The sequence below is a fragment of the Caloenas nicobarica genome, chromosome 2, assembly GCF_036013445.1.
Source record: "Caloenas nicobarica isolate bCalNic1 chromosome 2, bCalNic1.hap1, whole genome shotgun sequence".
Taxonomy (NCBI): Eukaryota; Metazoa; Chordata; class Aves; order Columbiformes; family Columbidae; genus Caloenas; species Caloenas nicobarica.
The window spans coordinates 25,571,446-25,585,183 of record NC_088246.1 but is presented as its reverse complement, the minus strand read 5'-3'; the positions used below and the strand labels follow the sequence as shown (position 1 = coordinate 25,585,183).

The window sequence follows — 13,738 nt, the reverse complement described above, 5'->3', positions numbered from 1 at the left end:
ACGGGTTTCGGGTGGTAGCAGGTAACCTCCAGGCATGTTCCAGGGCTGGGCGGTCGACGAAGTAGCAAACGAGCCATGTGGGAGCGGGAGTATTCTCATAGATTTGTCTTCTGACAGCAGATGAACAAATAGTATTGTGTGTAGTAGTTAATTTTTAGCTATTCTTTCCGCGAACATTTGTAGAAGTTTGACGTTTCTTTTCTGCAATTGCTATTTTTTAATGTATGATAACAAATCCCTTTGCGCCTATAGACACACGTGTGTTGCTGCACGACCCGGCCGTGTCCCCCGGCGGCGCCGCCCGCGTTGCCGGGGCAGCAGCGGCGGAGCGGAGCGGCCGCCATGAGCAGGAAGCGGCTGCAGCAGCTGACGGAGTCGCTGGGCCGCTCCGCCAGGCACTGTGAGTGTCCCCCGGGGCCGGGCCCCCCGAGGGGCCCCCGCTGCTGCCCCCCGGGCTCGTTCCGTGGCCCCTGCGGGGTCGGGGCGGAGGGCGGCGGGTGAGTGGTAGCACTGGGTGCTGTACGTGCCCTGTGCCCGCTGTCTGGTGTTACCAAGTTAAGTTATAAAATATGTTCGTTCGAACATATTTTGAAGGAGCTGGGTCTCTTTAGCTTGGAGGAGACTGAGGGTGACCTCATTAGTGTTTATATAGAAGGTGGGTGTTACGAGGATGGAGCCAGGCTCTTCTCGGTGACAACCAATGCTAAGACAAGGGGCGATGGGTACAAACTGGAACACAGGAGGTTCCATTTAAATTTGAGAAGAAACAACTTCTCAGTGAGGGTGACAGAGCCCTGGAACAGGCTGCCCAGCGGGGTTGTGGAGTCTCCTCTGGAGACATTCAAAACCCACCTGGACGCATTCCTGGGTACCCTCATCTGGGTGTTCCTGCTCCGGCAGGGGGATTGGACTGGATGATCTTTCGAGGTCCCTTCCAATCCCTGACATTCTGTGATTCTGTGTTTCGATTGCGCAGTTAACAAAAGCGAGGTGGAATGTCTAATCAAGCTCTTCGACTCGCTGGTGGCCAAGTCCAGCTCCAGCAGCCGCCTTGCTGTGGCTGGCTTAGACCGTAACATGTTCCGAGACACCCTGCACAGCGCCTTCGGCATGACGGATGACATGATGATGGACAGAGGTGAGGCTGACGGGTCTGAAAACAATGTAAGATTTTAGTTGTGCGTTGTTGACCCCGTGGGCAGGGCTGGACAAAGCAGTGCCCTCTCACCCCTTTGAGGACAGCAGAGGAAGATTCCGCTCAGGAGCTACTGCTGAGAAAAGGTCACTCTTTTCCATTTCTCCTTCGCACGGAATAGTTTTCTCTTAGTTCAGAACAGCTCATGCTCTTGTACGAGGGAGAGCAGCCAGAATCGGCTGTTCCTTACGCAGTCACTGGCGTGTCATGACAGAAGCGGGCTGCACGCTGTCACCTCTCTCTGCTCTGGTGGTTCCAGCTGCAGCCGCTGCTGTCCCAGAAACGTGTCTGGTACAGCAGGTAACTCCTGCGGTAGAGGTGCTGTGAGCAGCACTGAAAGGACCAGGCGGGCAGTGCTGGGAGGTGAGAGTAATGAGCCAAATAACCCCTTGAAAAGACAGTGACTTCACGGATTCCTAACGTGATGGGCATATTTGCAGGTGCTGTGAAAGTCCCGTGTATGACCTCTGATGCACAGGGCTCTGGAGGAGGATGTGGAGGAGGCCTGAGTCTGCCACTCTTTTCAGTCTCAGGCTGCCAAGAGGCACCAACTTCCTCCTCTGCTCTAGCAGGATTGGTATTTAAATGCCATAAAATAAAAACTTGTTGCCACTTTATGCAACAAGTCAAGTGTTGCTTGGAAAATACCTTACATGGACACATTCTTAAAAATTATTTTAATGCTTACGTACAGGGGGGCTGATTTCCATTTGCAAAAGCAAACCTGTTGTTTTCCAATTCCAAAATGCTTGGCTCTGAGTGTAGAGCCACTCCTGTAGCAAACTTAGACATTAGCATTCTGAAATATGAATTATTCTAGGTGTTAGTTGATGCTTTGAATTATATCTTGGTTTTGAAGTATTCTATTACAGGCTGTATGAATAGTGAAGCTGCGAAACTGAAAGTTTCTTACTTCAGGGAAGGGAGAAGAAAAAAAAATATTTTGATACATGAAAGGCAGGAGAAGGTTATTTTTCTTCGTATGCATTGTTTCCAGGATTACTTTCTCCAAGATTTTCTGAGATAAAACCTAGTAATTAAAATCCTCTTCTAGATGTAAATATGCCTTAGTGTAAGGAATATTGGTTTATTTGATTTACATCTGCATGGAAGCATACTTCCTGGAGTTGTTTAAGTCAAGAGAGCAACAAATCAAACAAAAGGTTGTGTCCCAGCAGGATCCTGGAGTAGAAGATCAGTAAACTGAGGGGCAAAATACCCTTAGTTGTTTTGACTTAGAATGATTTGACAAGGGTAATCATACTTCCAAGAAAGCGAAGAAACATCTTTAGTAAAAATATGAGTTTAAATTTTCATTGAATTTAAGCAAATATTCTGTTGGTCATGTTTCCCTATTATATACATTTTAAATGTATCTAATACACTTCCCAGTCTTCCGCATATTTGATACAGCCTACGATAGCTACATCAGTGTGGTGGAATGGGTGGAAGGCTTGTCAATATTTCTTCGGGGGACATTGGACGAAAGGACTAAATGTAAGGTTTATCTGTATGGTAGCATTTAGTAATAATAATTGAATTTATGACCATTAAATTACACATCGCTTTTGTTATAATTCAGTAGTTACTCTTGTAAAGTATTTGGTAATTTAAGAGTTTTCTTCTGTACAGTTTAATCCAATGAAACTGAGTTCTGAAATGGCTTCTCTGAGACAGAGGTTTTTCTGCGTAAGATGCCGTTATCACAGCTGCCACCTTATTTTGTTGCTGACAAAAACCAGCATTTGAACTGAAGCTTGTTCTACAGCACACAGTTTTGACGGCATACGTGTTTTTGTATTCACACACAAAATAAGAAAGAAGCTGATGTAGCTCAAGCAGCAGGGGACAGAGCAGCAGTTGCGTTAATTTTAGCAGTTCTTCAGCTTGGAAGATGGAAAAACTGAGTCTGTCTGTAAGATGGTCACAAGAACCTCCACAGTAATGATGGAGAAAGATAGATGAGAAAAAATAGCAAGAACTCTAGAATTTTAAGAAGCAGGGGAAAAAAATGGATGTAGGGAAAAGTGTAGCAGAAAAAGAAGAATGACAGCATGCAGCTTCCATAGTTCCCAGGCTGCAGCATCAGCCATCCGTAATGCACTCTATAATAAATTCATGTGGAAGGTGGCCTGGGATGTCACAGCACTCGGTTGTGTGCCCAGGATGCAGTTCAGTATGTCAGTGCAACTACAAGCAGTAAATATGCAGCCCTGCTGTAAGCACTACAGAATATACCAGTGTGTGGTGACACACAGTCTTGTTTGGCCAAAGTGTGTGCCAGTTGTTTTTCACTGTAGGCTTTGCTTTGTCAAGAAAAAACAAACAAACAAACAAAACCTCTTGTGTTCCAAAACTGAAGAGTTTTATTTGTTTGTTTAAGTAAGTTTTGTGAAGGATAATAAAGTTTATTATGGTCATAGATTTCTGATTCCAGAGAAATAGAAACAATTAGAAGATAAATTAGGCAGATATTCAAAATATTCTGTTACAGAGATTTCCTCTTTGCATTAAGGGATACTTCAGTTCTCTTTTCTGTGCTAGTACAGCTTATTCTTCTTTTTCCTTTACTTTTCTAACCCAGCTTCTGAAATAACTGGGATGTGTTTTGTAGGTGCAAAGCCCTTTGATAAAGACAGGTAGTCCCTGCCATGGGAGACTGGGCTTCTAAGCCAGAACCTCATTTATATTCTAAATTGACTCTTTTAGAGAAGTTAAGATCTCTAAGTTACCTCGGTTTCTGTGAACTGAAGATAATTTATTTCATCAGAAGTAGATTTTAACTATGAAGGGTAAACAGCCAATAATCGACTTGTCTATATATAAAAATGTGACATATATTTCATATATAAGTAGTATATATGGTAAATGTGGCTCAATAGCTATGCTATACAACATAAAATTCACATTTTCTGTCTATAGGTGACAGCTTTAATGGTGTGTGATATAGTTTGTATGAACTTTAAATTGTTTTATCTTTCAAAAAGTCTGTTTTGAGGTTTATGACCTGAATGGTGATGGATACATTTCAAGAGAGGAAATGTTTCAGATGCTGAAAAACAGCCTTCTCAAGCAACCATCCGAAGAAGATCCTGATGAGGGAATTAAGGACTTGGTAGACATAGCACTGAAGAAAATGGCAAGTACTTACTCATTGTGATACTTGAGCATCTTTCAAATATTCATTAACTGAACCTCAGAACATTCCAGAGGTAACTAAATACCGTGACTGCTTTACAGTGGGATTCTGAGCCATGGGGTTAGTTACACACTTGAGATAAACGAGTCACCTACAGAAAGCCAGAAATATAATCTAGATCTAATGAGTCCCAGTCCAGTATCCTCTCATAAAACTGTTAATTTATTTTGTGAATGCGTTATAAACTTTATGTATAAACTAGCATGCGTAGGTATGCATACACACATATGCATGCCCAGTCAAAAATGGAAAATTCAAAAGCATAATTTGTATTTATTCCAGTGTTAGGCATCTGCAGTAGCTTTATTATTAAGTACATTTGAGTTTTATCAATTGATCATGAAATGTCTTAGTTGAATTTATATATTCTATTAGACTAGTAACCTCAGGGTTATCAACATAAAATTTGTGTTGCCGTGATTGATCTGGCATATCCAGATCAGCCAGGGACTGTCTCTCAACATTTTCATTGAATCAAGAAATATAACCTCCCCTCCTATGGTGGCGTTCACAAATCTCACTTAAAACAAGGTCTTGAATTCCAGCTCCTTTTATTTAACCATGTGTTTTCTGTTTCTCAAACCCACCCATTTTGCACACCCTCAGCTGAAAGGTCCCTCTTACCCTTGACAGTGCTGAGCCTAGTCTCACACAGAAAGCAAGCTCCGGCTCAGCAACTTGTTAATCTTTGGAGCATGTACACACTCAGCTCTCCTGCAGGTTGCAGCCAAAATGAATACCCTCATGTCTGGCCAGCTGGTAAGTGGGCTGTGCTAGTCCACGCACAAGCATAACGAAATCTTCATATATGCAAGAACATATGTAAGCTAATCATGTGTATAATCCTGTTACATAAAAAGAAAGCTCTTACACTCGTTTGAAGAATGTCCAGACCCAATTTGGTGGCTGGGCAGTTGTCTGAGTAGGATATTTCTGATTGCTGTCCATATCAAATAACTAAACAACTAATGATTTGATATTCAAAAATGCATTTGTGGAGTGCATCACTCAAAGGAGAAAAAAAATACTTTTTGAGCAATTGCCTGTAGGTACAACTACATCGTGACGAAGCGTACATCCAGTCCCATGATAACCATTTTCATACTTAAAAATATTGGTAATGAACATGCTCCTGCCTTCCTTTGTGCTGAGGAGTGTCCCTCTCAAGCACCCAACAGCCGGTGTTCCTGTTCAGAAATCTCTGCACAGCTCCTCGCCCCGGCTTTTCTGGCCGTTAGAACCTGCGCTCCCTGCGTGTGCACCAGCTGCACTGGTTCCATGGCTTTCATCTTCACCCTCTGCCTTGAACACTAGTCATATCCACCCATGTATCTTTACTTAAAGCCTTTATTTGATATAGTTTAAAAAAGTGCTTACGCTCACTAGAACCCTTTTTGGTGTTTTTTAAGCTGTCACGTGAGTAGAAATAGGAGGTTTTTAAATTGCCAAAGTACTAAAAACACGAGAATGAAAACCACAAGGGTAAAGTATGTCCAGTCTCATGAATAGGGTGTAGATGCACTCATGATATAAGTACATATACAGAATATATCCTAACATCATCACCTACTTTTAAGTCTCCTACTTTTAATCTATTTCTGTGCTTGAGATTTGTCCATGCACTTCTCAGCTCAGCCTCTTTCCATATTAAAGTTTGCCTTCTCTGGAATTCTGTTAGCAAAGCCATGAGAGATGATAGTTGAGCTTGCTCCACCTTTTATGCTTTTTGTAGAAGCAGATGATACAGATATTGCCTGAGCAGAGACTAATGGCCCAAAGAAAATGATTTCTGCATACGTCAAACTAAAAATAGAATCCATGCCAATAAAACACCTGTTAAACAAAAATACAATTAGTACAAGTAATCATCCTTTGCTGAAGAGTTCTCTTCCTTTTGTAGGACCATGATGAAGATGGCAAGCTTTCTTTTGCAGACTTTGAAAAAGCAGTCAGAGATGAAAATCTTCTCTTGGAAGCCTTTGGACCATGTTTGCCAGACATAAAGGTACATCAGCCTTGAGTTTTTTAAAAAATGTGCAATACTTTCTGTGCTATTGGTGAGGAGATATATGTATTACGGTATTAACTGTCATTACATGGGGCCTGCTGAAGTCAACTGATAATTGCTTCGGTTGTGAGATACGCATATGCTGAGTTCATATCTGCCTCTCACAGTGCTGATGTTCCCTGGTACAAACACTGGTACCAGGGTAGAACATACCTCAGGCAGCAATGTAATGAACGGTCCTCAGTGAGCACCCTCTCAGAATAAGAAAATGAGACCATTCTTTGAATTGTTTATCCAAAAGCTCTTTAGGAATTCAACTTTTTCTTTCTTCAGTGCCACTGGCACCACTGCCATCACCTCACTTTTAGCCTCTTTTGGGAGAGGCTGGTGACTTTCCAAAAAAAACCACCTTGAGAGTGTTCTTCATCTCAGAGTGCGGCACTGCTCGTTTTTTAATTACATCTAACTGGGCTTTATTTATTAGCAATACATCTACAATAATTAAAATTGGAATTTTTTTTAAGATGGTAAATTAGAACAACCTCATTTCCTCAGTGTTAAGTTCAACTGTGAAGAGCAGTCCTGCTCTTATAATTTTTTTCCTAATCCAATAATCATTATTCTATTTGAACTGCATGTCATTTTAAAATACTGAAAGTCATGCCTTCATAGAGATGAAAACCACAAAATTCTGAAATACATGCAGTGATTCCTACAAACAGAAAACATGTGTAAGACTGCCGAGAACACAGCAAGTTTTCATTTGCTGGAAACCTCCAGTTCCTGCCAGCTCAGCTGCCCGATGTGCTGAGGACAGGAAGAAGGAGCCTTGTAGCCACGATTGCAGGCTGTATCATATCATGTCAGCTGCTTTGCAGCTGTTTCCAAAATGCCAGACTTCTCCTGGCAGGCTGTCAAAAGACTTTGGGAAAACCCAGGTAAGCACTCTAGTTCTTACACCAGTGAAAAGGTTTTAAAACACTTCTGAACAAAATTATGTTCACTGATCAGCACAGAAAAGTGACTTGTTTTCTTTGTGTTGGTGATAAAGCAGGTACACGGTTCAGGCTAATCCTGGCAAGAGGGGGGAAAACTCAGCTTGTTTCTTGCTTGTATTGGTGCCTTCTGTTCTGTACCCTGCCCAACTGTTGCCTTTTTACTAGGTCTCCAGTTTCACTGGTGAAAGAGAACTCTGTTTATATATCCTTTCAAGCCCTAAAAGCAATACATACATTTCAGCTATGAGCTTTACATGAAGCAAACCCCTAATTTACTAGATCTCCCAGTGGGGTCATGTTGGGCAACTTTAATGTTACCCCTTGACACAAATTAAACACTCATTTGTACTTAAAATATATTTTTTAAAAACTGATGGGAGTCCTACCACCATAAGCAGTTCTACAAGGAGTCTGCAAAGATGCGCCACGAGCCAATTCCTTGTGCCTGCTTGCACCAGAACCCATCCCGTGAGCGTCGGTGTGGGGCACCTCAGCCCAGCCCTGGATCGTCCCCCCAGCACCAGCTCCGCTGCCCAGAGGTGGCCCCTGAGTGCTCCCACTCTACACAACGCTGCGGATATTTCTCTCATCACGAGGGGAAATTTCTCTCTTGCACGTTAAGTCATCCCAGTCTCTGCCATTCCTGCTTCCAGCCAGTTTAACTCCTGCAGCTGGGCCGCCCTGCCCCCCGTGCTGGCTCATTCCTTGCTCAGACATTACCACTGCTGAGCAGTTACAACTGAATTTCCCCTTCAGTTATAACTTTGAATGTTCTGACTGGTCTCTCAGTGATGACATTCATACTATGGAATTTACATTTTCTAAGCTAAAAAGCAAGAGGACTGTCACTGCTTACAGATTTCAGTTTAGCATCTTTTTCAGTTGCATTTAAATCTTTTGGTTAATTTATTTTTTCCTTTTTTTTTTTAATTAAACAGAGCAGTATGGCATTTGAACAGAAAACTTTCTGCAAAATTCGTAAACTGTAACTCGAAGTGGAACACTAGTGTAAGAGGTTTTTTCTTCACCATTCTTCATGGTACAATAAAAACCAGAGCAACTTGAAGCTATAAGTTTCCGTATTCCTTTACTGTAAAAGCTACTAAATAAATAGAATTTACTTCTATTACTCTACCTATAGTTCTTCAATGAGTTATGAAATATAGCATGAGGTACGCAGGATAGATTGTGAGAATAATCTATTATGCTGGTTTGTTCATTTCAAGAAACAAATTGATTCAATTTTTAACAAGGAACTGTTTACAGTATAAAATTATCTTTTACATTAAAAAAATTTTAAACTATATCCTTTATAAAAGGAGTGTTGGAAGATGCTGCCAGCAGTATCTATATTCTTCTTCTCTGCTTTACAAGTGGTTTGGCTGAGCCACTCTCTGGCTTTTCCACAGACGTTCTTGAAACAGAATCTGCTACCTAAAACAGGAAAAAAAATCTTAATAAACTGTAAGCACTTTTTTTTAATGCTAGTTTTAAAGTAAGGCCATGTCTCCAACATCTGAGTAGTGGGAGGGATATATTACTATAATCCCATTTGGTTTGTATTTTCCTGCAGAAAAAGGGAAAAAAAATAACACCAACGGAAGCATTAAACACAACAGAGGTGAAACTTAGGAAATAGCAGTACCATTTTTGTATTTTAACCCCACAAACTGATTTCAGATACTCAGCAACAGAGTGTTACATATCACACCTCTCCCTACCAGAGGCATTTTAAAGGTTTAGTATCCTTTTTAAACTCAGGTACTTCAGCAAGGGAAAGCAAAAATGTGTGCTTTGACACATATTTTGGAAATGTACTTAATATAAGGGGTGCTTATTTCTAAATTTGACTGAAGAACAGCTCTTTCAAAACAGACCAGTTAGTCATAGTCAAGGGAGCATTTTCATATCTTAATTTAAATGGAAAGTTATCTCAGGAGTGTTTCACCTGCTGATTGATTAATATCCTCCATAAAAGGACATGCTTCTCAGCATAGAATTTGTGGTTCTGTACATGTCTTAATGCCATAAGAAGTGTTGGAGCAAAATTTAATTGAACCCTGACTTTATTATTACTGCCAAAGTTATCATGCCTCCCCAGATGGAAAAAAGTGCAGTTTACTAAAAATCAGTTAGGACCATGCAGTGACATTTATACTTTCTGAAGGGTGGCGTAAGAGGCATGGAGTAGAACCGCCTGCAATATTCTGCATTATGGAAGAGTTAAGTAGTAAGAAAGCTAGCTTTAAGTGGCAAATAAACTGATAATACTGAATAAATGTTGAATTATCTTAGGGTCTCTGTGGATAACAAGCACATAATATGTATGTTTGAAATGAAAACATCAGAATTTTCAGAATCCATACCTCTTTCAGTTTACTTCGAATTAACGTAGCTGAAGTATTCAATGAGTCGTCATCCATGTCCACTTTAGGTATTTCTGGTAGCTGTGGACCAATAATGACCTCAGTATTGTCTGCGTTTGTTCCAATGAGGGAAAATTTGTTACCTTCTTCCCTCTTCCTCTTACGTTCTTGCAGGTGAGTTGTACGAGGCATAAACCTCTCGATTCCGTTATCAATCTGAACTGTTCTTTGCTGCATTAAAGGAGTCGGTGGAGTACGTCCCCCTGGATGTACGCTTCCAGTTAGGGATGTGTTTTGACCAAAGTACCCAGAAGTTTCAGCACAACCATTATCATCCTGGGGAAGTGTGAACAGGCTCTGATGCTGATTCCCAGATGGGTGCCCTGTGTTGTGGGACACCCCGTGAGAAATTGTAAAGCAGGATGGACCCCAGTTACCAGTTGCCTGTGATCCTGACATACTGCACGGACAGCCACCCTCAGAGTTCTTTGAGATTGTCTTCTTAGGCCCCTCTGCTTTCTTTAACACAAAGCAATCTTTAAAAGAAGAAAAAAGTAGCATTACTATTTTATGTCATAAAAATAAGAAAAAACATGTAATACAATTAGAGAAGCAATACCAGTGATATTTCATTCCCAACCACCTTTCTGTGATTCTTTTTTCCTAAGTGGCACCTTTCAAACTAAAGTTTTCCAGCCTAGCCCCTCTGCTGGTTTGAGAGGAATGCCTGAGCAGAAGAACTTCAGCAGCTCTGAGAACACAAAGAGAAGATTTCCAATATTGCAAATCAATGATTTTTAATTCCAGTTATGATTTCAAGGATAGGCTGTCTTGCAAAATTGAAAAATCAGGTGTTTTGATGTTAAAAAAAAAAATCAATTATTTTACTCCCTTTAAATATCCTCATGCAACGGGTAATGATACCGAAGTACAAAAGCACAAAAAGGAGTAGCCTGTGCTTGGCCATTTGTTTATTTCTCAGCTTGCTCAGCCTTCAGTGCTGCCCGGAACCCTGCAGTACAGCAGCCTTCGTGAACCCCAGGCATTCTCAGCATTCCTCCAGTGCCAACAGATATGCTGGGGGAATTTTTTTGTTGAAAGTTCTGGTATAGTCACCTTCCTTACAAACTGTCCCTTTGGGCAAGCCTGAATAAGCTAGAACAAGGGTGAAAAGATGATCCTAGAATTCCTGTCAGTGCTTGACATTTCTGATAACATTTTGAAAAGAAAACAAAAAGGAAATAGTTCACTTTAACTAAAACCCCGCCCACCCCTGAAGTGAGATGTTCAGATTCTATAGGAAATTTAATTACAAACCTCTCTGATTTGTTGCTTTTGCTATATACTTTCTTCTGTCTTGCAACTTCTCCCTAGTTTCTTGGACTGTTTCAAATTCTGGAGCATAGCACACATGCAGCAAACTACCAAAGAAACTTCGTTCGTCCATTTTTTTCTTGGCCACCCTGAAGAGAATTAAATTGTATTGGCAAAACTGAGGATTTTACTTCAACTTTCTAGTATTTTAACAGATTGTAAATAAAAGATTAAGACAGCAAGAGGCAGATATTGCCCTGTCCAATACCTTGCGCATTGCAGTTTCTGGAATTTTATAAGATAAACCTCAGTAAATTGTTCTGCTGGATATTCATCTAGAGCATGATACTCTTCAATGGCACCATATAATGCAAATTGTTCAACTAATTCCTTCATAACACCTAATGCAGGAACTCCTTGTATTAGTAAATAACGAGATTCCAGGTTGATAGTATAAACCTGAAAAAAGAAAAGAACCAGTGAGAATAGTGTTGTTTACACTCTTGCTTTACTGCAAAAGTAAGGAATGTTCTTTGCATTTTCAGTTGTTCCTCAAATCCTCTCAAGGCGCTGAGAATCCCTCAGTGCTCTGTTTTGACTTTGGACTCTTGCATGTGCACTAAGTGCACAGTTATCTGGGACTTTGTCATCACTGAGCGGGAACTGAACTCAAGTTTCTATTCAAACTAGAATACAAATCAGAGTTGACTTTTCTCCACCAGGTCAGAGCACTGCCACTTGCTGAGCAAAAGCTATAAGTCTCTGGCAAATTTCCTTGCAAGACTGACTAGGAACCAGTTAATAGGAGGCACTATCAAAATAAAGAAAAAAAACACTGTAAAAGCTGGCTTGTTCACAGGCAGAGGGAAAACAGAGGGAGGAAAAAAAAAAGTACCACGATTTCTTGGGGCAGATCATGTGTGTACAAAGCTGCCTCCTCACTACATTGATCAAACAGCATGTGTTTTTAAGACAGACAGATACAAGTAAGATGCTGAGAGAAACGAGGTCTTTCCCCAGCAGGTTAAAAACTCAAACTACTCTTTTCTGCTTTGTGTAATGACTGATGCACAACACAGACTCTAAGGAAAGTTCTGTGACAGCTCACAACATACCCTAGGCAACTAAACCATAAAATCAAAGGCAATTCATTCTGATTTTGTTAAAATAAATAAAAAATATAGATTGCATGTGCTACACAGCCTTCTCAAAAAAACAGCAAATGCAGAACAGAGAGGGAAACCAGCTGTCAAATTGCCGTTGTAAAAGATACTCTCTGCAAACAGGTTACATAAATCGTTCTGATAGCAGCTTGCTACTTTTCTCAAGTCAGCCTTAGAAGGTGCCCTTACAACACACCGTACGCTAATGGCACACACAAAAACCAAATCCAGCACTTCTGCTGCTGTAAAAAGCCGTTCCTGCGACGCAGCAGGCAAGGCCCACGATGCGTGTCCTTCCCCTGCTGCCCCAGCGGCTGCTGGACACCGGAGCATCCGCGCAGCAGCGGCCTGTGCACGCTGGCCCTGCCCGGTTCAGCAGCACTGCGTACCCGCCGGCTCCTGACAGCAACGTTCAGCTCCTCAGCCTTCCTCGCACCGCTACTCATCTTTGGGTTTATATTTTGCACACAACTAGGCTGCTTGCGCCACGCGCGTTTCTTACAAAACACAGTGTGGGAGTTACTAGATTTACCAGACTCAAGCCCAACTCTTCCTTCCAGTATCTACGATCTGCTTTTTTGCATTAACAGGCTCACATTTCAAGGTTTCAAACCCCTGGGGCAGGGCCCCATGGCACCGCACAGCTGCGGGCCCGGGCACAACAGAGCCCTGCCCCAACACCACAACCCGCAGGGAGGTTAGCTACATGAAATGCCTCAATAATAAAGAAATAAACTCCTCCAAGGAATAAAACCAAGTTTCTGCGGTGATTTTGCGATCCCAATTCCTCCCCACGGGCGGGCTGACTTTTGGAATAAAGATCCCTAGGACGGGACAGTTTCGCGCAGTAAAGGCCGCGCCCCGGCCGCAAGGAGGGAACCGGGAAACACCCCTAACGGGGACAAGTGCCGGCACCGGAGAGCAAACGGCGCCGCTGCTGCGCCTGGGGGTGCCGGGAGCTCGGCGGGGCAGCTCCGGGACACCGCAGCCAACAGCCGCGAGGCCCGCAGCCCGCCCGGGCCCCGCTGAGGGGGGACAGGGGACCGGGGGACACGGGGACCGGGGGACACGGGGACCGGGGGACACGGGGACCGGGGGACAGCCTCGCGCCGCCGCCCCCGCCGCAGAAGCGGCCCCCGCGCGTGCCGCGGCGCGCGGGAGGCCCCGGCCGGCCCCACCTTCACGGCGCGCGGCCGCCGCCCCTCCCGGTACTTGGCGCGCGACTCGCAGACGCCCAGCTGCGCGTGGTGCCGGCACGCATCGCCCGGGCCGCCGCCGCCGCCGCCGCTGCTGCTGCTGCTGGCCGCCATCTTCCCATCGCCCACCGCGCCCCGCGCAGGCCGCTCTAGCTGCTCGCCGAGAGAACAGCCAATCAGGCAACGGACAGAACTCTCATTGGCTCCCACTGAGGCGGAAATCGACGGTGTCGATCAGTCAGACAAAAAGAGCCGAAGCCCTCGATAGAGAAGCCAATCGGAGGCAGGGAATGGGTACA

The 13,738-nt window shown here is 43.1% G+C and overlaps 2 protein-coding genes across 2 annotated transcripts; one reads left to right on the top strand and one right to left on the bottom strand.

The window, feature by feature from the left end:
• The first annotated feature begins 342 nt into the window (after positions 1–342).
• Positions 343–8,399, top strand: CLXN (calaxin). Its single transcript, XM_065629682.1, has 6 exons — positions 343–400; positions 977–1,138; positions 2,588–2,692; positions 4,183–4,334; positions 6,295–6,399; positions 8,339–8,399. Exons 1-6 carry the CDS (start codon positions 343–345, stop codon positions 8,387–8,389), a joined length of 633 nt encoding a protein of 210 aa, XP_065485754.1. The 3' UTR covers positions 8,390–8,399.
• A 261-nt stretch (positions 8,400–8,660) lies between these two features.
• Positions 8,661–13,553, bottom strand: RBM48 (RNA binding motif protein 48). Its single transcript, XM_065629709.1, has 5 exons — positions 13,422–13,553; positions 11,349–11,539; positions 11,084–11,229; positions 9,767–10,302; positions 8,661–8,834 (listed from the first exon to the last, which is right to left on the bottom strand). The coding sequence occupies exons 1-5, from the start codon at positions 13,551–13,553 to the stop codon at positions 8,748–8,750; spliced, it is 1,092 nt and encodes a 363-aa protein (XP_065485781.1). The 3' UTR covers positions 8,661–8,747.
• Positions 13,554–13,738: the final 185 nt, after the last annotated feature.